This window comes from Lytechinus pictus, chromosome 7 (assembly GCF_037042905.1).
Source record: "Lytechinus pictus isolate F3 Inbred chromosome 7, Lp3.0, whole genome shotgun sequence".
Taxonomy (NCBI): Eukaryota; Metazoa; Echinodermata; class Echinoidea; order Temnopleuroida; family Toxopneustidae; genus Lytechinus; species Lytechinus pictus.
Window position 1 is genome coordinate 8,344,398 of NC_087251.1, and position 24,672 is coordinate 8,369,069.

Below are 24,672 nucleotides of genomic sequence, written 5' to 3' on the forward strand. Positions count from 1 at the left end.
TTTGAAAATCTTTTCAAGCCCAGGGGGCCATTCCATAAAGCTGTTCGTAAGTTAAGAGCGACTTTAAGAACGACTGGTGATCATCGCCAATGGTGTGTACCATTTACCGCAAGACAGGATCACCAGTCGCTCTTAACTTACGAACATATTTATGAAACACCCACCTGATCGACCCCGCTTGGCCAGGTAATCCCGGCTGTTTCAATTTCACCTCCACAGGTCAGATTATGAGCGTTGAGCCAAGGACGAAATGATAAACAACAGCTGTGCTATTACGTAAGACTTCTCTGCCTGTAGTAGGACCTTCGAAATGAAATTATTGTATTCAATATTTAATCACGTTTTCAAAGGCATGTTGTATTCAGAAATTCAATGTTAGTCCATTTTCAATTTCGAACGACGAAAATCGACCTTGAAATAAGGAAAGTAAGTGAATGAAAATGGCGGCATGCTTTGCAGGGACCGCGCTCGGGCTGTTGGGTTATTTTCGGAGCGAGGGATTTCCTAATTTGCGAAGCCTGTCTCGCGGCGCTCTGCTTCGCTCTCTCCCTTGCTTCGCCATGTTCGCTTGGAAAGCAGCCGACAGGGCCTCGACAAGAGGCTAGGTTGATCGGGGCTTGGAAATGATTTTTGTCTCACCTGCATAGCAGAGTGAGACTATAGGCGCCGCTTTTCCGACGGCGACGGCGGCGGCGGCGGCGTCAACACCAAATCTTAACCTGAGGTTAAGTTTTTGAAATGACAGCATAACTTAGAAAGTATATGGACCTAGTTCATGAAACTTGGCCATAAGGTTAATCAAGTATTACTGAACATCCTGCCTGAGTTTCATGTCACATGACCAAGGTCAAAGGTCATTTAGGGTCAATGAACTTAGACCATGTTGGGGGAATCAACATCAAAATCTTAACCTAAGGTTAAGTTTTTGAAATGTCATCATAACTTAGAAAATATATGGACCTAGTTCATGAAACTTATACATAAGGTTAATCAAGTATCACTGAACATCCTGCATGAGTTTCACATCACATGACCAAGGTCAAAGGTCATTTAGGGTCAATGAACTTTGGCCGAATTGGGGGTATCTGTTGAATTACCATCATAACTTTGAAAGTTTATGGATCTGATTCATGAAACTTGGACATAATAGTAATCAAGTATTACTGAACATCCTGTGCAAGTTTCAGGTCACATGATCAAGGTCAAAGGTCATTTAGGGTCAATGAACTTTGGCCAAATTGGGGTATTTGTTGAATTACAGCCATAAATTTGAAAGTGTGTTGGTCTAGTTCATAAAACTTGGACATAATAGTAATCAAGTATCACTGAACATCCTGTGCGAGTTTCAGGTCACATGATCAAGGTCAAAGGTCATGTAAGGTCAAAGAACTTTGGCCACGTTGGGGGTATTTGTTGAATTGCCATCATATCTCTATAAGTGTATTGGTCTAGTTCATAAAACGTGGAAATAAGAGTAACCAAGTATCACTGAACATCTTGTGCGAGTTATAGTAGTTTTCAAAATCAGCACTGCTGCTATATTGAATCGCGTGATGCAGGTGAGACGGCCAGAGGCATTCCACTTGTTGGGATTTACAAACACAAATTCGGGTATTAAACCGCAGTTTGCAATCTGAACTGCGGTCTTTCTCCAAACGGGGGTTTGACGTAATGAAACAAAATATTTTCTCACTCGATCCATCAGTTACTGACGTTTTATTGTAAATTGTGCAAAAATTGTTTGTGTTAATTTTTTCAAAAAAAATTCTATAGATTTTACGACCTAATATTTCTTTGTTGTAATTTTGTAATGAAACTAAGTTAGGGGCTTGCCTTTTGTACAAGCTTTGCTTTTTTTTCAACAAGACCCTCCGTTCTACATTTACTTTTAAATATAAATGTCATCTTAGGTAACTTTATTTATTGAATGGTGTTCCTTAAATCTATGATTATGTTATATATAATAGTATTTTCGACCTTGTCATGTTATGTTTATCATATTATATACAATTGTGAAACGGAAATCAATAAATCAATCAATCCAATCAAAACCCTTACGGTATTTAACTTAATAAATTTAATAACTACGCCGCCGCGTGAAATTTTTTGACCGCGCCGCAAGCCGACTTTTTTACTTTTCAAGTCTTGCGCATCTTTCGATACTAAATTTACGAGGCCCGAGTACGCGGTTCCGAAACTACGCAACATTTAATTGCGTGTCAGACCCCAAATTGCTCAAAAACGTTATTCCGTATATATACAAAGTCAATGAAAATCATGTATGATTATTTTTACTTTTGTTGATTTAAGGAGGTTTCACAGTTAAAATGAAGTCCATGTCATTTTCATTGGTATGCATTATAAAAATGCAAAAAATAATATAGGTTCATGTGCATATTATTTTTCTACGGGACTTCAATTTCGCCGTATTTGAATGATATGAAATGTTGCGCAATCTAGAGAATTATGACTCTCTAGACCTCACGAATTCACCAAATGAGTTCAAATCATTTTTACTCTGTCGATATGGCATCAAACTTCATCAAACTTTCAGGATATGTAACTAAGTGGATTCCAAAGTAGGAGAATATCTTTTAATTGGCAAAACTATATCTATTTGGAGTCAGCAGCGCCCTCATTTGACAAGAAAGGTGCATTAACGTCTAAAATGCAAATGGTTCCGTACGTAGTTCTGCTCCCAAAAACTTAAAATTTCATGTGATTTTCATCCTATTCTCTAGATTTGGAGAAGAATATATTCTGAAGATGTTAAAACATTAAAAATGTGTGGTCCATATGCTCGTTTTTAAATTATCAGTGTCTATAGTGTTGCAAGTTGGCTTGAAACAGCCCCAAATCCGCCGAAAACGTGCAAAAGTCTATAACCGTCTAAAATGTCTAAAATACGAATGGTTCCAAAGTTTTGCTCCCAAATATTCAAAATCCATGTCATTTTCCTCATACTCTCCAGATTTGTAGAAGAATATATTCTGAAGAGGTTAAAAAATTAAAAATATGGGCTCCATGTGCTAGTTTTTAAACTATCAGTGTCCAAACTAGTTTCCAGTTGGCTTGAATCGGCCCAAAATGCGCCGAAAACGTCCAAAATGTCTGTAACTACGAATGGTTCCGTAGTTCTGCTCCCAAACATTCAAAATCCATGCTATTTTCATCATACTCCCTTGATTTGTAATGGAATATATTCTGAAGATATTGAAAATATGGGGTCCATGTGCTTGTTTCGTCTCACCTGCATAGAAGAGTGAGACTAAAGGTGCCGCTTTTCCGACGGCGGCGTCAACACCAAATCTTAACCTGAGGTTAAGTTTTTGAAACGACAGCATAACTTAGAAAATATATGGACCTAGTTCATGAAACTTATACATAAGATTAATCAAGTATCACTGAATATCCTGCCTGAGTTTCATGTCACGTGACCAAAGTCAAAGGTCATTTTGGGTCAATGAACTTTGGTCGAATTGGGAGTATCTGTTGAATTACCATCATAACTTAGAAAGTTTATGGATCTGACTCGTGAAACTTGGACATAAGAGTAATCAAGTATCACTGAACATCCTGTGCGAGTTTCAGGTCACATGATCAAGGTCAAAGGTCATGTAAGGGCAATGAACTTTGGCCACATTGGGGGTATTTGTTGAAATACCATCATATCTCTGTAAGTGTATTGGTCTAGTTCATAAAACGTTTAAATAAGAGTAATCAAGTATCACTGAACATCCTGTGCGCATTTTAGGTCACATGACCAAGGTCAAAGGTCAATGAACTTTGGCCATAATGGGGGTATCTGTTGAATTACCATCATAACTTTGAAAGTTTATGGATCTGACTCGTGAAACTTGGGACATAAGAGTAATCAAGTATCACTGAACATCCTGTGCGAGTTTCAGGTCACATGATCAAGGTCAAAGGTCATGTAAGGTCAATGAACTTTGGCCACATTGGGGGTATTTGTTGAAATACCATCATATCTCTGTAAGTGTATTGGTCTAGTTCATAAAACGTTTAAATAAGAGTAACCACGTATCACTGAACATCTTGTGCGAGTTATAATAGTTTTCAAAATCAGCACTGCTGCTATATTGAATCGCGTGATGCAGGTGAGACCGCCAGAGGCATTCCACTTGTTAAACTATCAGTGTCCAAAGTGTTGCGAGTTGTCTTGAAACAGCCCAAAATCCGCCGAAATTCTGCGAAAGTCTAATACCGTCTAAAATGTCTAAAATACGAATGGTTCCGTAGTTCTGCTCCCAAATATCAAAAATCCATGTCATTTTCCTCATACTCTCCAGATTTGTAGAAGAATATATTCTGAGGACGTTAAAACAATAAAAGTATGGGGTCCATATGCTCGTTTTTAAATTATCAGTGTCTACAGTGTTGCGAGTTGGCTTGAAACAACCCAAAATCCGCCGAAAACGTGCAAAAGTTCTAATACCGTCTAAAATGTCTAAAATACGAATGGTTCCAAAGTTTTGCTCCCAAATATCAAAAATCCATGTCATTTTCCTCATACTCTCCAGATTTGTAGAAGAATATATTCTGAGGACGTTAAAACAATAAAAGTATGGGGTCCATATGCTCGTTTTTAAATTATCAGTGTCTACAGTGTTGCGAGTTGGCTTGAAACAACCCAAAATCCGCCGAAAACGTGCAAAAGTTCTACCGTCTAAAATGTCTAAAATACGAATGGTTCCAAAGTTTTGCTCCCAAATATTCAAAATCCATGTCATTTTCCTCATACTCTCCAGATTTGTAGAAGAATATATTCTGAAGAGGTTAAAACATTAAAAATATGGGCTCCATGTGCTTGTTTTTAAACTACATGTATCAGTGTCCAAAGTAGTTTCCAGTTGGCTTGAATCGGCCCAAAATGCGCCGAAAACGTACAAAATGTCTAAACTACGAATGGTTCCGTAGTTCTGCTCCCAAACATTCAAAATCCATGCTATTTTCATCATACTCCCTTGATTTGTAATGGAATATATTCTGAAGACATTAAGATATTGAAAATATGGGGTCCATGTGCTTGTTTTTAAACTATCAGTGTCCAAAGTGTTGCTAGTTGGCTTGAAACGGCCCAAAATGCGCCGAATACGTCCAAAATGTCTAATGGTTCCGTAGTTCTGCTCCCAAACATTCAAAACCCATGTCATTTTCACCATACTCTAGATTTGTAGAGGAATATATTCTAAAGGCGCTAAAACATTAAAATTACGAGGTCTATGTGCTCGTTTTCATATTATCAGTGTCCAAAGTATTGTGAGTTGGCTTGAAATGCGCCGAAAACAAGAAAAAGTGATACCGTCTAAAATGCTGATGGTTCCGTAGTCTTGCTCCCAAACATTGAAAATCCATGTCATTTTCATCATACATTGCACATAGACTCTTCAACACCTGGATATTTCAAATATGCAAAATGAACATGGGTCCATGTGCTTGATTTTTTGCTATAGAGCTTCAAAAGTCGCCTAAATGTGAGGGACGTATCATGATTACAAAAAAAAATTCTTATGTCCTTTTTTAGGTCTGAATATTAAAAATTTTCAGCTCGCGCCCGCATTATTTGATCAGTGAGATACATTTCAATTTAATGGCACAGTCCTTAAAATGTCTTTATTAGCTCAGTAGGCCTATACCTGGCAATTGAGCGCGCTTCGCACGCCCACTAAGTGACTCAACATTTTTGCTGGTGCCCCCCCATGCCATGACCCACGGTACGCCACTGCATTTAGGTGTGATGATCGCCCCCATCCACAAGACTTTAATAGGATCACATAACGTTTATACATTTTTTCTTGTTATTATTTCAGGGGGTAGATTGCAACGGGCATGGAACTCACTGTGCTGGTACTATCGCAGGTAATGTTCACGGTGTTGCTCCAGAAGCAAATGTTTACGGACTGCGTACTCTAAACTGTGAGGGTTCTGGCTATAAGAGTGACAGCATTGCAGGTAATGATCTATTAAAAAATGTGTGTGTATACCCTAACTTAAAGGGGAATGAAACCTTTGGAATAAGTAGGATAGTGTCGAAACAGAAAAATCAAAGAATAAGAACAAAGAAAGTTTGAGAAAAATCAGACAAATAATGAGAAAGTTATGAGCATTTGAATATTGCAATCACTAATGCTATGGAGATCCTCACATTGGTAATGCAAAATTTTTTTTTGTCCGATTTTTCTCAAACTTTCGTTGATCTGTTTCTTTGATTTTTCTGTTTTCACACAAGCTATCTTGTTCCAAAGGTTTCATTCTCCTTTTATTGCCATATATATTGTCTCATTTAACCCAAAAAGGACTGGGGGCTGTGATGCCCCCCCCCCCCCCCTCTTGATGCTTCGCGCGATATTTCCGAAACGAAAAAATGTAACGCCGCAAAATTTTTGACTTTTTTCTTTAGAGTCTCGTGGAAATTTCAGTCAGACCAAATTCGCGACATACGGGTATAGCATCGCGACGCCACGTGACTTTTTATGAGACGATGTCATGCCGAAAATGGCTCATTTTTATACTTTGTGTACAAAGTCTATGGGAGATGAAATTCATAAAAGGGTGATTATTTTTCATTCTAATTGGTCTGCTTAATTAATTTATAGTCCAGGATAGGCCCTATAGAAAATTGACCAAACCTTGTTTTTTCATATATATAATATTTTTTGATGGTTTCTTGTCAATTTGAGGGTGCTGATTACGAATCTGAATGATGCCACTCGTGTAACCTTGAGCATTTTTCCGCAAATTGGCAAAATCCAATATGGCTGCCAATATGCAAATTACCCATGAAAATTATGAAATTGCCCGCACATTGGTTATAAAATGTATGTTGTGTTGCAGGAGTGAAATACTCTCTGAAAAGTGAAATACTCTCTGAAAAAACAAGTTTTGACAAAAAATATTTTCTAGATATTCAAAATGGCTGCCATAGACCCCTGTATTCTATATTATGCACAATATGAATGGGGAAAACTAAATTTCAGAAAAGTGAGCACTAAATGCAAGTAATTGTGATTTTTTTGTGAAATAATGGGTGAAAACATGATTGCTAATGAAATGTATCATTTGGTATGTCATGAATGTAATAATTAAAGCATTTTAATATTAAAAAAGCCACCAAATGCCCTGACAGCTAGTATTATGCACAATGTTAATGGGGACAAAAGAAAATCACAAGAGTGAGTACTAAAATGCATACTTTCTAGTATTAAGATATTAAGCGAGTGGAATACTGGCTAAAAAACATAATTTTTAACGAAATATAAATGCAATTTATGTGATGTATGCAGTATTTTGACATTCAAAATGGCCACCATAGGCCCATTATACATTATGTACAATCCCGGGGGGGGCCACTTACATTGACGAGTGGATACCATGCGCGACCAAAGAAACACGTAAAAAGGATGTCCTTTTCACGGTAGGGCACGTTACATACGTAACGTGATAAGGGTGTCAAAAACACAAAAATAATGAAAAAAGGGTGTCTATTTCGCTAGGAAAATTATGTGTTTAGGGTCGAATTTGCGGGAATGATAAAACAAAATTAAAATGTTTTATAAAGGATGTCCATTTTGCCCCAACACTTCGTGTTTAGAGTCCGATTTGCGCGAGGTGTAGAAGGTGGGGCCGTACTAAACCAAATAAGGTAAAGCCGACGACCGAAGGATCCGTAACAATAAAACATTCCTGTACTTGTTTAGGGGTTCATTTCGGGGAATATTTGCCAAGAGTATCGTTTTGTTTCCAATACCTGTTAAAGTTGAATTAAGAAGACGATTCCAAATATTGAGATATTTACATTAATAGCAACCTTACAACCCCCAAATACTAAGAGGTGATTCGACCCCCCATTTTCGTTTTTCAAAATAGTGAATTTGAACGATTTATCCCTACCCATTTTCCCTGAGTTCGCTCCTACAATGCCTACCGAGACAGGTGTTCTCTGAGTGTGACGTCACCGGGGGGTATTCGGTCCCGGTGTAGTAAACAAGGCAGTGCCGCTTTGTGTACTATGCACGTATGCCTTCATATTTACTTTTGTGTCAAAACTTCATTTTATCGCTATTGATTTTATTTGATCGATATTGAAAGGAAGTAATAATTATTCAAAGTCATATAGTCAATAACATGTCCCTACATTGTTAAAATTGTTCTTCTTCGTAGCGATTTTAGACGATTTTAATGCCCTGTTTTCTTTCGGGACTGTGTCCGTGGCGAAACAAGTCATAATGGAATAAACTGCAGTTGAAGTTGTATTTGCGAGCCGGAGAACTTGCAAAGAGGGAATGATTAAAAGTATATTTATGGCCGTACTATTATTATTCCAAATATGTAAATTCACTCAGAATGATACCATAGACCCTAAAGGAATAATTTCAAGGCGAATAATATGAAATTTGATCGAGATCTTCTCACCAGTCAATAACGTAGCAGACGTGTTATTATGACATATTTATCCGCGTGTGACGCGGCTATTGCAAAAAGCACAGTTGGTTGCGGAATTGCTTTGTGCCGAACGGCCCCCCCCCCCTCCGGCGCAGCTATACCGTACATACCGCATACCTTTCTTGCTGTCTTCAACTCACTTGCAAATTGCGTTTGTATGTGTGACGGTGACCCCTAGTGTAATTAAATATAGAAAACAACTCAGAAGGCCGAGAAGAATAGTACGTTTGATTCAAGATTTTCTGTGGAATGAGCTATGAGTGGAAATGATCCAGAGGATATAAAAATGAAGTCAAAGACAAAAAGAAAGAAGAAAGAGACGCCAGGGGATCGCTGCATGGTCATGAACTGCGGGTCGACATAGTACACTCAATGCCTGGGTGTTGTGTGTATTGTAATTGTATAGGCGTGCAGCGCGCGCAGAGCTGAGCTAGCCGCCGGAATTACTTTCCAGCTACTCACTTGATGGAACATCGTGATAAAATAAATGAGAAATAGTGAAAATATCATTCAATAACTCACTGTTTGCAATCTTACATCATGATTTAAGAGTTCATGATAGTTATTCATACTGTTTTTTATACAGATCCTTTTCGAGACCCCATGCATGGTCGCGCATGGTATCCACTCGTCAACGGAAGTGCCCCCCCCCCCCCCCGGTGTACAATGCGATTGGAGAAATTAATTTTCAGTACAGGCTATAAAATACATGTAATTGTGATCACTGAGTAAAATAATGTCTGAAAACATGTTTTCTAGCAAAACATATCATTTCTTTTGTCATGCATGAGATTAAATGCTGTATTGTGAAATTCAAAATGGCCCCAAAAGGCCCTAACAGTATTATCAATGTTAATGGGGACATGTAATTTTGTAAGAATTTGGATTTACTTGAATATGAAATCAATAAAATCCTGTTGTATGATAAAACATTATTTGAAAACATGATTTTTATGAAATATAGCATTTCTTCTGCCATGTAAGTGATAAATACTGTATTTTGACATTCAAAATAGCTGATACAAGCCGTAACTAAATTATGTTACATGCGTATAAGGAATCTACTTTTTACAAGAGTGAGAATCATAAAATGCATGTAACTGTGATGTATGAGAAAATTTTGTATCTTAAACATGATTTCTAAATAAATATATAACATACTGGTCGTGGAGGTAATAAATGCTGTACTTTGACGTTCAAAATGGCTGCCATAGGTCCTAAAAGTATGTACACTTTAATTTGGGACATATCATTTTTACAGAATTTGGCTTTGCTTGACTTTAAGTATTGCATTATTGTGATGTATGAGTGAAACATTGTCTAAAACCATGGTTCCTAACGAGGTTTATCAATTCTGGTTCTTTTAAGGTGATAAACGCTTCATTCTGAAATGGAAAATGGCTGCCATGGGCCCTTATTGTATTATGTACAATTTGAATGAGGACAGATAATTTTCACGAAAGGGCAATTCAGAGCTGCCAAGTATACTGATTTTCAGTATTTAGTACTGAAAATAGAGAAGAATACTGATGGTTTCATGCAAAATACTGATTTCTTAAGTTTCAGTGTATGTGTTATCATATGGTACTCCTGTGAAAATACTAATTTCCTCACTAAAATACTGATTTTCAGCCTTGAAAATACTGAAATACTCTTGTTCAGGTTGGCAGCTCTGGGGCATATGGTGGCCATTTTGAATTTCGAAATATAACATTTATTACCTGAATTTTAGATGATATTATATATCTCGGTAGTAGTCATGTTTTCAGACAATATTTCACTCATAAAACACCATTTAGTCAAGCAAAGCCAAAATCTGTTAAAATCATTTGTCCCCATTCACATTGTACATAATGCTGTTGGGGCCTGTAGCAGCCATTTTGACTTTCAAAATACAATATTTATCACCTACCTGACAGAAGAACTGATATATCTTGTTCAAAATTATGTTTTCAGAAAATCATTACGAAAATAGCCCATTTGTTGTCCCACCGCTGTTGGGGTCGCAAACTGCGGTTCTAGACCCCAGAATTCGTTTGAAACTCTCATTTCTCATTTGAACATTTCCAAGCCCCGATAAACCCATCTTGGCCAGGTAATCCCCGTTGTCTCAATTTCACCTCCACAGGCCAGTAAAGCCAAGGACGAAATGATAAACAACAGCTGTGCTATTACGTAAGACTTCTCTGCCTGAAGAAGGAACTTCGGAATTAAATTATTGTCTTCGATATTTAATCACGTTTTCAAAGGCATATTGTATTCAGACATCCAATATTAGTCCTTTTTCAATTTCGAACGAAGAAAATCGACCTCGAAATAAGGAAAATAAGCGAATAAAAATTAGGTTATGCTTTGCATGCAGGGACTGCCCTTAAAGCGCTGCGCACACGATGCATCCCATAGTTTCTGTCCGTCAGCAAGAAAATATGGGATGCATGCATAGAGATGTATACTAGTAACGTAGTTAGTATACTTCTCTATGGATGCATGCCGTTCACTCGCGCATTGATACAGTCCTAACGTTCGAAAAAAAAAAAGTAATGGCATACCAACATACACAGTAGAATAATCATGCGGCTGATATGTAAAAAAATATGAAATCATTATTTTTTTTACCCCCAAAGTCTTATTCATAATTTGAATACAAACTATGACTGTAACTATCTTTTTAATCGCAAACGTACCATTTTACCATACGTGGTTCTCCGGTAAATTGAACATGTGCGCTGCATCGTTTCCACTGTTTGTTTTGGATAGTTTCACTTTTAGTTTCCACCATTAAATATTTAACGTAGATATGCTGTGCTAATTTTTTTGTTAGTCAAAATGTTCATCGTTGGAGAGCGAGTTCAGGCGATTGATGAGTTGGGAAGGTGTCCCTTTTTATCTTTGATCAAGCGACCCATTTGAATATGCCCATATTTGATTGTGATAAATGCCTGATTTATTTTCTAGTTCAAAATTTGTCACTCTGCTAATATGAGGTGATTAAAATTAGCGCCCTGTCCTTTCAGTCGGGAGCAAGAGAGAGAGAAATAGAGAGAGGGGGGGGGGGTGGAAACAAATCTGAAAGAAAACCTGAAACCAAGAAAGGTATTTCAGAGGGAGGTTTACCGTATACACAGGATATAGGCCTACAAAATAAGAACAATAATGGAGAGAAAGAACAACACTCAAAGAAAAGATCATCTGCTAATAATGCCTGTGAATTATAAAACGTTCTGATATAAATAGAACATTGAAATGCCATCCAAACTTTATGATTCATAATGCTAGCTGGCCTGTGTATTTTAATGTTCTTTGTATATACCTCAACTTTGAGAAAAGGACATTAATAGGCCTACAGATATGATTGGCAAATGCAGGTTCTTTAGAGGTGTAAAAAGGGGGTGGATGAATAAAAATAGGCCTACAAAAAAAAAAAACAGCCAGACAGACAGAAAGAAAGAAGGAAAGAAAGAAAGAAAGGAAGGAAGGAAGAAAGAAGAACAAAAGTTGCACTTCACCGCGTGTATACACGGAACTCCATAGCAGGCTCTTAGACCAAGGAGTTAGAGTGATATCTGATTTATCTCCTTGCTGAGACACGTTGCAATCAATCGTGCCGTGTGACCCCCTGCTGTGCTGGGCTCTCGCGTTATCTTCAGACCGAGGTCAAGAAACATGTGTTTTGATACTCAAATTTCTTGCTTGAGGGCATTTCGGGATTATAGTGGTTGGAGAAGAGAATTGGTGAAAACGATTTGGGGTATAGCAATCCTAAATGGAGGTATTTCGTCATGTATTTTACTAAAAGATCACAATTACGTGTATATGGTGCTCAATCGTCCCGGGGGGGGGGGGGGGGGCACTTACATTGACGAGTGGATACCATGCGCATATTGTATTCAGAAATCCAATGTTAGTCCATTTTCAATTTCGAACGAAGAAAATTGACCTCGAAATAAGGAAAGTAAGTAAATAAAATTACAGTATGCTTTGCAGAGACTGTGCTCGGGCTGTTGTGTTTTCTTCGGACCGAGGTCAAGAAACAGGTGTTTTGATACTTAAATATTATTGCTTGCTTGGGGCAGTGGGTTTGTCGTACTTGGAGAAGAAAATTGATTGAGGGAAATTGGGGTATGGTGTTCTCAAATGGAGGTTTTCGTCATGAAGCAAATCCAAATCTTTACAAAAGTACATGTCCCCATTTACATTGTAGATAATACTGTTAGGGCCTGTAGGGGCCCTTTTGAATTTTACATTACAGCATTTATCTCATGCATGACAAAAAAATGATATGTTTTGCCAGAAAACATGTTTTCAGACAATATTTTACTCGTATACACAAATTACATGCATTTTATGGTCCTCATTTATTCTTGTGAAAATTAGATTCTCCATTCGCATTGTACATAATGTATAATGGATTTATGGCGGCCATTTTGAATTTCAAAATACAGCATAATATCATGACGAAAACCTCCATTTGAATTCGAATATCGAATAATTTCATTCTGAAGGTCCTACCCAGGACCAAAATCGAGTTAAAACCAATTAGGAAAAAACCAATTGAAACCAGTTGGCCAACTGGTTTCAATAGGGAAATTGGAACAACTGGTTCCAATTGAAACCAGTTGACAATTGGTTCCAGTTAAAACCAATTGGGCAACTGGAACCAGTTGGCAATTGGTTTCAATTGGTTCCAGTTGTTCTAATTTCCCTATTAAAACCAGTTAAATCCGATTGGAGGCAACTGGTTTCAATTGGTTCCAGTTGAAACCAATTGTAGGCAACTGGTTTCAACTGATGGAACCAGTTGAAACCAATTGGTTTCCAACTGGATCCAAATGGAACTTGCAGTTGGAATTAACTTAATTAGTTACAAATTAATTAACATTTGCACTAACTATTGCTCATGCCAACACGAAAGCAGTGTTATATGTCTATTAATACCAATGTAAAGGGCATTGATAAAATATAGACTTTCATATGTATATATTTATATGGAAGATCTTCAAATATAGGTATTTTTATTTGATGTAATTTGGTAACAGTTAGTGGTGTACTAATTATCTTTGAATCTCTTGTAATTATAATATATAACATATGTGAACATGGTTTTCACTGCTTAGTATTCTAAACACTTATCTGAAACAAGTGTGGTTCTTAAAATTGAAAAGAATTAAATAGATACATTGTAAATGATGATGATTCTCATAAAACATTAATCTGTGCACACTGGCAGATAATATGCAAATTAACTGGTTTCAATTGGATCCAGTTGGGTAACTGGAAAATTTCCAATTGGAAACCAATTGGAAATCATTTCCAGTTACCCATCTGGATCCAGTTAGGATTTCCAGTTACCCAACTGGTTCCATTTTAATTTCCAGTTACCCAACCGGTTCCAATTAGAATTCATTTCCAGTTACCCACCTTTCCAGTTAGAAGTCATCTCCAGTTACCCAATTGGTTCCAGTTAGGATTTCCAGTTACCTGGTTCAAGTTAGGATTTCCAGTTGCCCAACTGGTCCCAGTTAGGATTTCCAGTTACCCAACTGGTTCCAGTTAGAAATCATTTCCAGTTGGAAGTCATTTCCAGTTACCCAACTGGTTCCAGTTAGGATTTCCAGTTGCCCAACTGGTTTCAACTGGAAATTGTTAAATTCCAGCTAAAACCAATTGAAACCGGTTGAAACCAATTGAAACCAGTTGGAGATCCAACTGGTTTTAATTGGATTTTGGTCCTGGGTACTACAGGCAGAGAAGTCTTACGTAATAGCACAGCTGTTGTTTATCATTTCGTCCTTGGCTCAACGCTCATTTACTAGCCTGTGGAGGTGAAATTGAGACAACAGGGATTACTTGGCCAAGAAGGGTTTATCGGGTCTTTGAAATGTTATTGAGATTTTCAAATGAAAATTGGGGTCTAGAACCGCAGTTTGCAATCTGAACTGCGGTCTTTCTCCAAACGGGGGTTTGACGTAATGTGACACATAACTTGCATCTTAAATATTATATTTCATTAAAATTGTGTTTTTAGCCAGTATTCCATTCACTATGCATTTTAGTACTCACACTTGTGATTTTCTTTTGTCTCCATTAAAGGTCAAGTCCACCTCAGAAAAATGTTGATTTGAATCAATAGAGAAAAATAAGACAAGCACAATACTGAAAATTTCATCAAAATCGGATGTAAAATAAGAAAGTTATGACATTTCAAAGTTTTGCTTATTTGTAACAAAAAAGTTATGTGAACGAGCCAGTTACATCCAAATGAGAGAGTCGATGATGTCACTCACTCACTATTTCTTTTGTTTTTTATTGTTTGAATTATACAATATTTCAATTTTTATGAATTTGACGATTAGGACCTCCTTGCCTGAACCACAAAATGTTAAAATAATGGAATTCCACGTGTTCAGGGAGGAATGAAACTTTATTTCACATGATAATGACGAGAAAATAAGAATATTTCATATTTCATATATTAAAATACAAAAGAAATAGTGAGTGAGTGATGTCATCAGTTCCCTCATTTGTAAACTGACCGAGATGTGCATATAACTGTTTTGTGAAATGAAGCAAAACTTTAAAATGTCATAACTTTCTTATTTTACATCCGATTTTGATGAATTTTTCAGTGTTATGCTTGTTGAATTTTTCTCTTTTTATTCAAATCAAGTCGAATCAGGCCCAAATCAAATTTAAACTATAAAGTCAGCACTTGTAGTGTAGTCACTATACAAAAATTAGCACTTCATTTTTTTTACAGTGTTCAGGCCACCCTCCCTCTTCGAATAGTTGGGAGGGAGGGGGGGTAGCCCCCATTCCCGGGATTAAGACAGTGTGCATGTATAGTTCCATTATGTTTTTTCCCTGCCATTTGATATATGATCTAATATGGAAAAGGTGAATCTTCCCCTTCACCTCCTTTCTCTCTGCTCTTTCATGCGCTCTCTCTCTTACTCTCACCTTATATGGGCTGTTCTTTTTCTTTCTCCATTTCAGCCGATTCAATTTTATCAAGTTCGCTTTTTTATTGCTGCTATTGCATTCTTTCTGATATCTAAGAAGAATGAAGAATATTACTGTATACTTGCATCTTTTACATAGTGTACCTATATTATCAAGTTTCAGTGACTCTGTTACCTGTATGGCTATATTTGATTATAATTAGTTTGTACTACTTAACCATTTCAATATCAAATGTATTTTATGAAAATAATGTAAACTTAATTGGCATCTATGTTTTTGCTGTAAAGAAAGTGTTCCAATAAATTATTTTGAATTTAATTGAATCACGATGTTTGCCTTTGCCTGTTATATAAAGCTTGGATTTCATATACTTATCACTATTTTCATTTTCAGCTTTGAATTGGGTTGCTGCCAATGGAACTAAACCCGGTGTAGTTTCTATGTCTCTCGGTGGTTCTCAGTCTGATGCACAAAATACTGCCGTTAAGAATTGTCGAAATGCTGGCTATATTGTGGTTGTGTCTGCTGGCAATAATGACGGCAATGCTTGCTTGAAGTCACCTGCTTCTGCACCAGAAGTAAATTATAGTTTTAGTATATAGTTATGGGATCCAGATCACCCAGTAGGTAAAGGTAAAGGACGGGAGAGGGGGGTTTGTCTCGAAAATGACGGGGGGGGGGGGGGGAGGGGGCAGTCAAATGTATTGTTGTACACACGCGTGGCCAAATTATTTCCAAACACCCCCTAAACGAGTTTTTCTCTGTGTGCAAAATAACCCACTACACAAGTTTTTCGCGGGCTTTATTTACACATTTTGCTCCCTTAACAAGTTTTCACCAGAATATGACCCCGGGGAAAAAGCTTTGGGGGAAAAAAACATACCCTAAACACGTTTGGCTAGTCTTAAAATTAAGCTTTGGACAAAAAATACCCTAATACGTTTGACCCTGCGATTGACTATTGACCAGTCTTAATCGGTGTTTTTGATACCCATAACGAGTGCACGCGCGGCCCGCGGCCATAACTGAAAAAACACCCCTTTAATAAATGCATTTTTAAAGTATTCATTATGTTAAAGGTTGGCTGTATCCAACGGAAATAAAGCTGCTGCAAGTTTTCATATCTGAACTTGTCGTAATTTGAACGGAATGCATGTAGACTGAAATCATCATCCGAATAATAACCTTTTCGCAAGTGTTTGAAATCATTACATGGTAGTTCAAATCATCTTGTTGTTATGAAAAATTCTCAAGTTTATTTTATTTTGTGCTGTTTGACTTGATTGTTGATGGATTCTTCTATATATAGGCTATCACCGTGGGTGCAACGGACGTAAATGACCAGAGATCATACTTCTCCAACTACGGTACATGTGTTGATATCTTTGCTCCTGGATCCTCCATAACAAGTTGTGGTATTTCTTCCCCAACTTCAACATCTACTAAGAGTGGAACCAGTATGTCTTGTCCTCATGTGGCAGGTAATAATGTACTCCATTGTTTTAGGGGGATCTGCACACTCATGAGCATGGGAGAATATGGTGGCATGAAACGACAAGTGCCCCATCCATTTGCCAATCAGGCGGGGGGGGGGGGGGGGTGCCTAAAGACGAGAGAGGGAGGGGGGGAGCTTTCTTATTTTGCATCCGATTCTGATGACATTTTGAGCGTTACGCTTGTTGGATTTTTCTCTATGTATTCAAATAAACTTTAAGAAAATCACCATCCTCCCTAGAATTTAACGCCAAAATATGGTAATTCAGAATAAATAAAAACAAATAAATCTATTGATACATTTGCAATTTTTGCCTATACAAAGCGTTGGAAATTTATCTGGGTGATTTAATGACAAATTGTTTACTACATGAAAAAAAAATTGTTCTCATCTCCAGTAGGTTATGAAACTGCAACTTTCAAGATATCCATTTCTGTTTTACTAAAAAAAAAATATTGTGCGGGCCTACGGGCCCTGGTTCCTATTGTACCGTAAACTGATTTAAATAAAGATATTAAAATCAAATACACTAACATTTCATCATTTAGGATGTAAAAGAAGAAAGTTATGACGTATGAAAGTTTTGCTTGACTTTACATATCAGTTATGCACGAACGGGTCATTTGCAAATTATGCTCACACACCCCCTTTTTTTGGGGGGAGGGAATAGATTTATACAGTAAATATATTATATTCCTGTTTTGTAGATTTGATGACAAAGAAGTAAAAGTTTACAGGAATAGTGATCATTTTTAGTGGAATAGTCAGGCAATCAGTGGCGTGCATGGTTCAACAGCCAGGTATAGTGACCTGAAAAGAAACATAAAGGCTGTTGGGAGGAATTCATAAAAATGTCACAATTTCACTAATAATGCGAGCGGGAAGAACGAGCTGAAAATTTGTAAAATCCAAACCTCAAAATGGGACATTAATATTCTTCCGATATGTGTCTCACTAAGCAAGAAATCCAAGCGCCACGCGAGAGCTGGAATTTTTTTGTTGTATACATTGACCAAAAAAATCGACATTTTGAAGAATCTTTTTAGGAATTCATGAAGAGCATAAATGTCTCTCTAACCAAACTAACCAAACCACGCGAGCACGAAGTGCGAGCTTAAAATTTTGTATAAATATTGACTTGAAAAAGCGACATTTTGTTGACTCTTCTAGGAATTCATGAAAACCAGAAATATTATTATCTCACCATGTTCATCTGATGCGACATAGGGGGGGGGGGGGGTGCCGAATTGATGTCCGATCTAGGGGGCGCTGAATTGATGATTTAGTTAGGGGCGCCGAATCAATGTTCGACATGGGGGGGGGGGCCGAATTGATGTCCGACCTAGGGGCGCGCCGAATTGATATTTTACTTAGGGGGGCTGAATCGATGTTTTACTTAGGGGCGCCGCATTGATGTTCAACATGGGGGGGGGGGCGCCGAATTGATGTCCGACCTAGGGGCCCGCCAAACTTAGGGGCGCCAAATCAATGTCTTACTATAGGGGCGCCGGAATGATATTTGGCATAGGGGGTGCGGAATTAATGTTCGACCTAGGGGCACCGAATTAATGTTCAACACAGCACTAATTTGATGTTTGTCCTGAGGCGCCAATTCATGTTCAACCTAGGGAGGGGGCACCAAATTCATATTCGACCTTTGAGGCGCAAATTTGATGTTTGTCGCGGGGTGCCAAACTTATGTTCAACCTAGGGAGGGGGCGCCATATTCATATTCAAATTTTCGGGCGCCAAATTCATGTTTCACAGTTTGGCGGTCGCATTGAAAGCATTGTTAGATGCCCATCCTGTTCATGATAACCAAAAGTGCTTAGAAATTCCAGATTCAGAATATCACCTTTTTTTACCTCGTGCTTCGCTCTCGCACAATTTACACAGATACCCATCCTATTCATGGTTATAAAATGTGCTTAGAATGTCCACAAAACAATTTGACAAGCCCAAAAAAGGGGGGGATGAGCCGGCTGTGCCCCCCCCCCCTTGTGGAAATTGCCAGTGATTCGTTCTTAAAGTCTCTCTCAACTTAAAAATGGCTTTATGAAACACTTACCTGGTCGCATTTATTCCTTTAAAAAAGTGGTGTACAACATATGGATATTTATTCATGCACACATTTTCACGTGATTATGAAATAGCATAATTCAACATGCATTGGCACCTATGTTTGCCTGGCGGGAGTGGGGGCACCAAAATTAGGTCTGGCCCTCGGGGTGCAAAATCCTGGATACGCGCCTGGTGTGCAAAATATTTTCGTGAAATTTAGTGAAAAGTTAAGATGAAATATTTTGCTATATTACAAACATTTGGTTAATTTGTCAGTATTTTGCTATACGCTTATTTTTTCAATATTTATATTCAAATAAACTGGATGTTGGTTAGTTATATAATATATGACGAAGCCCTGTAATTGTTTGCATTTAAAAAATTTTGACAATGACTGATTTGTTTTTTAATGGTATTTTCCTTTCTTTCTTCGAAGGTATTGCTGCTGTTATGGCTTCTAACAAATACGCGTCGAATCCAGAATATACTCAAGCAGACGTCGAGGAAATTTACGTTTCGATCATTGAAAACAGTACTCTAGACAAGATAGGTGATTGTATGGATGGACCCATTTATGATACACCAAACCGACTTGCTTATTGTGATTAAAGAAGCTCACAATCTACTATCACTTCTAATGACTGATGAATAAAATCATTATCATGATCAATAGTATTCATTGATAAGATTACATATCGATCTATTTGAAGGGAAGTGTATTAGAATTGATTGCAATACGAAGCCTAATGGCAACATCGGAAGTTCTCAAGTTACTTTAAATAGATAACACAGTGCCCATTTTCGAACAAAGAGAAAAAAGTTTCATAATGGACGATAAGATATGACGTCAAAATAAGGAGAAATTAGTTTTTTTTAAAAAGTTTGTCGACTCCTGAAATAACAGCATGTTGTGCTCATTTGTCTATTTCCTACGATAAAAAGGGTAAAGTCTCAGTCCAATCAAGTCCAAAACCAAGCTAAGTAGTTATAAATGAAGAATATACACAAGTCCGCAAAATTTGTTGAATTGCAATAATTATATACATTTCCACATTTTAAAGATTAGTAAGCAATTAATGTAAGGAGCCTTATTCAATAAAGTAATTTCAAAAGCAGTCAGACCAAAGTTGTCATCTTGATATAAACTTGGCAAGAGAGAGAGGGAGAGGGGGGGGGTGGGCGGCATGAAGCTGAGAGAAAAGAGAGGAGATCTGGGCCTCATCTTACAAAGAGTCATGATTGCTCCGGGATTGATCCAATCAATCACAATTAACTATAGTAAGCCAGCAACCACCAATATCTAAAATTCATGCTTGTTCAAAATATTTTCTAGATATGATGCATAGTCATACATCCATTGTTTTCTTTCACATTCAATGTGCTTCTCTTTGTTTAGAAAGGACAATGTGCAAATTTACTGTGGATAAAAAAACATATTGATGGATTTCCATGTAGCCGAGGTTGATCGCATAATCGGAACCCTTTGTAAGACGTGGCCCAGGTGGATGGAGGGAGAGTGGTAGGATGGAGAGAGAGGGGGGGGGGGCGGAGAAAGGGAGAGAGCAAGAGAGAGTGAGAAGGTGATGATGACTAGGCTTTCGAGAGGTCACCGATGACTTCATTGTACGAGAGGAATAACAAAATGTATGAATATACAAACTGACGAGGAGAAATCAGTGGAGCGTTTCATCATGATTTTTGTCCGACAGGTTGTCAGATCTGACAACTTCCCTTGATTTTGATTGGCTGAGGAGAGCCGTTAATGTGGTAACTGTCAGACTTGTCAGAAAAATGTCCAACAAGTCCTTTCATGAAACCCTCCCCAGAGAATTATATTATTTATCTCTCTGGGATAAATAAGTGGAATGTCCTTAGCGGCAATCCGAATGATGAAGTGTTTTAAGGGATTTGGAAGTTTCATCAGAACTGAATGCACCGCCAGCCTGGACTTAGAAAATACAAAACAATGTTAAAAGATTCTTTTTTAAGTATTGTGTATCATTATCTACAGCACATCATCATTAATATTATCATCCTAAAATGATAATTGTAGTACTCATCCTCCTAATGATCATCATCATCCCAATATCATCATCACCATTATCATATTCCTCCTAATCATCACTGTCATCACCATGGCCGTTATAATCATCAAAGTCATGCTCCTCCTAATCACCCTCATCCCAACATCGTAATTATCCTACTCATCATCTGCATCATGATTTTCATTACTGCCATCAGGGCATCCAGTCATTCAGATTTTAAGCATTACAAAATACAAGAAGAACTCAAGACATCACATTAACATTTTCTGTTTTTACTCATTTCCATATGTCGTCATATGGATAAACAAAAAAATATCAATACTCCCATAAGAAATAAAGGAAGAGACATCTGCGCAAAACATTTATTCATTTCAAATATGCAGAGGTCTTGCACAAACGTTTTCTTACACCCCCTATTTAAAGAAATAGTTGTCTCAAAGCTGGGAAAATTGCAATATTTAATCTCTATGATATTCTCTCAGTAGAATATACAGACAAAATGTACACTATATTTACAGATATAACAAGTTGTACAACTTGAACCAAGAAAAACAAAAATATTCATACTGATACAATTGCTAGAAATTTAGTCACTATATTTTCAAAAGAGGAATTGCTTCTTGCTATCACATATCTAATTTACCTGTCGTAGCTTTACCATACCTGTACACTAGTGCAAAAAACCTTTAAGTGAATACTTTGTTATTTTTCATTTTTTATACAACACATATTCCCATGTCACACACACACATAAATATAAACAGAAATGATTGGGATCAGAGTTATCAATGTGCCCATATAGCTCATCATTTACAAATGTTAAGCACCTCTTTAAGAACTAGCTTTTTATGTCTCTAGATAGTAACATTTTCTTTTTTCATCTAGATTTTGAAAGATTACTTGAAGTTCACTTTAAAATATTGACAGGATAGTGATTAGTTGAATACTTTGTGACCATGACATGATACTCTATCACAGCTTTATAACAACGTACTTATAGCAAACATACTAAAGAAAATGAAGTGCAAATAATCAAGCAATTCTATTTGAATTACATCTATAGCAATAAAGGGCTTAATGGATTATCAATTGCAGGCAGTAATAATAAATGCCTTAGTGCCCTCACCAGAAATGAAATACTTTGCATATTTGAGTAAAATTATCAAAATATTCAATTGGAACATTGAATCAAATAAAATTAGTTCATTCTTTATAGAATGTATTGTATTACTGCTGACACAGTAATTGAAGTGATAGACTATTGGCTCCAAATCTAATATCATTGCTTCTTACATGTATGTGTGCATGCATATGGGATACGATTGAACTTAAACTTCTGATCAGAGACAAAACAGAAACAAGGAACTAGTCATACAACTGCAACCTGTAAATTTTGACCTAATGAACGTAAATTCCAGTATGATATTTGATATGTCAAATGGTTATGATGATATCACAAAAACCAAATGAGATGGACGGACCACCCAAATGTTTCCAACCCAAAACTTTGGAGGATGGAACATGAAAGGTAACTTACTTTCGTCATTAAAAAATGAGCATTCGCTTGCACTTTCCCACTCAAGAGGAAAAATCAATAAAGTAAGATATGTACAATTTCATAAAGTCTAGAATTGGTGAACATCATAATTAGCAGCAATCTCAGCTGAACAAAATATACCAGGCCTACTGCTCAATCATATGAAAAAAAAAAGAAATCAAAGATTTGTTAGAAAAATATTTCAACAAAATAGTTAAGATATGGGAAATAGTTGTTTAGAAAGTATGAAGTCTAGTCCAAACATGGTGCCTCGAAACTCAGCAACATTTTTTTTAAACAGTCATTAGGATATTAGGTATCCAAATATACATAGCAGAGGCAAGCATCATTTAACAGAAATCTGCAAACTAAGTATTAAAAATAGTTAGTGCAAAATCTCAACAATATGGCTCAAAATAATCATTCCTGAGTTGCTTGGACAATCTGATGACACCATTCAACATGACTCATGTAATAACAAAATTGTTATGAAATAACCAATACCATAATAGCAAAATCTTTATGATGTCTATAAAGCAATTTCAGACTTTTTGAGGCTTGAAGCATACAATGATTAGCAATTTAGCATTATTGATGCAATTTGCCTCACCATGTATGAAAACTATGTTTAAAAAAGTGCTGAGGTTTTGGGGCATCATATCTGAATGAGTCCAAAAGTGGATAAGATATATGTGCGGTTACACACGAGGTGTTCATCAAAACTTATTCTCCATTTACAAAGCATCAATATTCACACAAGCAGGTCTAATGAGGGACATACCTCATACAGCTTTGTAAGTATTGAAAGTCAGTTGCATGCTAATAACCAAAATTGAATTCTTCGCAGGTTCCTAGAAATAATAAATTAAGAAAATACAACATAAATAAAAAACAACACCACAAAAAAAGAACACACACACAAAAGTATATCTCCAAAGTTTCTTTGACCCTTATAGACTGATAAAAACGTTCCTCCATTGTTTAAGAGGTAAAGTAAGAGGGAAGGGGCAGCAAAAATTGACAAAAATGCGACAGGACCAATTCATACTCAAACCCTTTTCATGATTAACATCACTACATTTTAGAATTCTGTTTAATCTTTATGCCATTCATAAATAACCAACATTTCAAATAATAAAAAGTTTAGAAGTTGCATCATACTGAATATATATGTACATATTCAGCTTATATATACATACAAATTTACTGGTTTATCTAAGAATATGCAACTAATAAAACATATTGTTAAAATATATGAATACATAATAACTTTCCCTGTTGGATCAAATCCTGAACTTCCATCATTAACATCACCAATTTTTTTTTTTTTTGTATTTAGCTGCATTATATTGCAGAGGCAGTGACAGTTTGAACCATATCTAAGTTGATTTAATTCCTCTCACTCCTCTCCCCTACAAGTATTAATTTCATACAAAAATTACTACATAGAAGTGTTGTTCATTAAAAAAGTATACCCAACTTCTTATTTATACATTTAACTGTGTTACTGTGAATTATCTACATCTTGCTATAAAAAGTGAATGATTTCCTATCTAAAGATATCTCATTCATATAATTCCTGCCATGGATGACTGAGCAGCGACCATATGAAGTCAAATTCTGCTTGTACCAAGTTAAGGATAACTTTAAAAAAGTTGGATTATATACCGGTCTTGGCCATATGCATGTGTTACAACAATTAAAGTTATTGTATAAACCAGAAAAATACATTTTGATCAGAATCAGATGAAGAATAATCTGCTAAATTATTTTATTAAAATTAGTAATTCTTCAGGTATTATAAGCCTGGTATGCCATTAGAGGAAAGTTTTTTTTTTTTTTTATTACAATACACATGCTAAGATGTACTTATCTGTGTTGGTGATGAAAGGAATACTCGACTTTCAGCTAGTTTCATCATTCAATATGTGACTTGCCCAAAATGTGTAAAAAATTCATTCATTGTATGATGATTGATTTTTCAATTTCAAACTTCTGCTCACTACAGATTCATAAAACCTTTAGAAGTGAAACAAGGGAAACCAGATGATGAATAAAATATTGACAGTCAAACTTTTGGGGGGGGGAAATCAATATCCCAGGTACAATTT

The 24,672-nt window shown here is 36.6% G+C and overlaps 1 protein-coding gene across 1 annotated transcript; it reads left to right on the forward strand.

Moving 5' to 3' along the window:
- Positions 1-1,553: 1,553 nt before the first annotated feature.
- On the forward strand, positions 1,554-22,720 carry LOC129266049 (aqualysin-1-like). Its single transcript, XM_064101353.1, has 5 exons — positions 1,554-1,559; positions 5,832-5,973; positions 15,817-16,001; positions 16,733-16,904; positions 19,416-22,720. Exons 1-5 carry the CDS (start codon positions 1,554-1,556, stop codon positions 19,586-19,588), a joined length of 678 nt encoding a protein of 225 aa, XP_063957423.1. The 3' UTR covers positions 19,589-22,720.
- Positions 22,721-24,672: the final 1,952 nt, after the last annotated feature.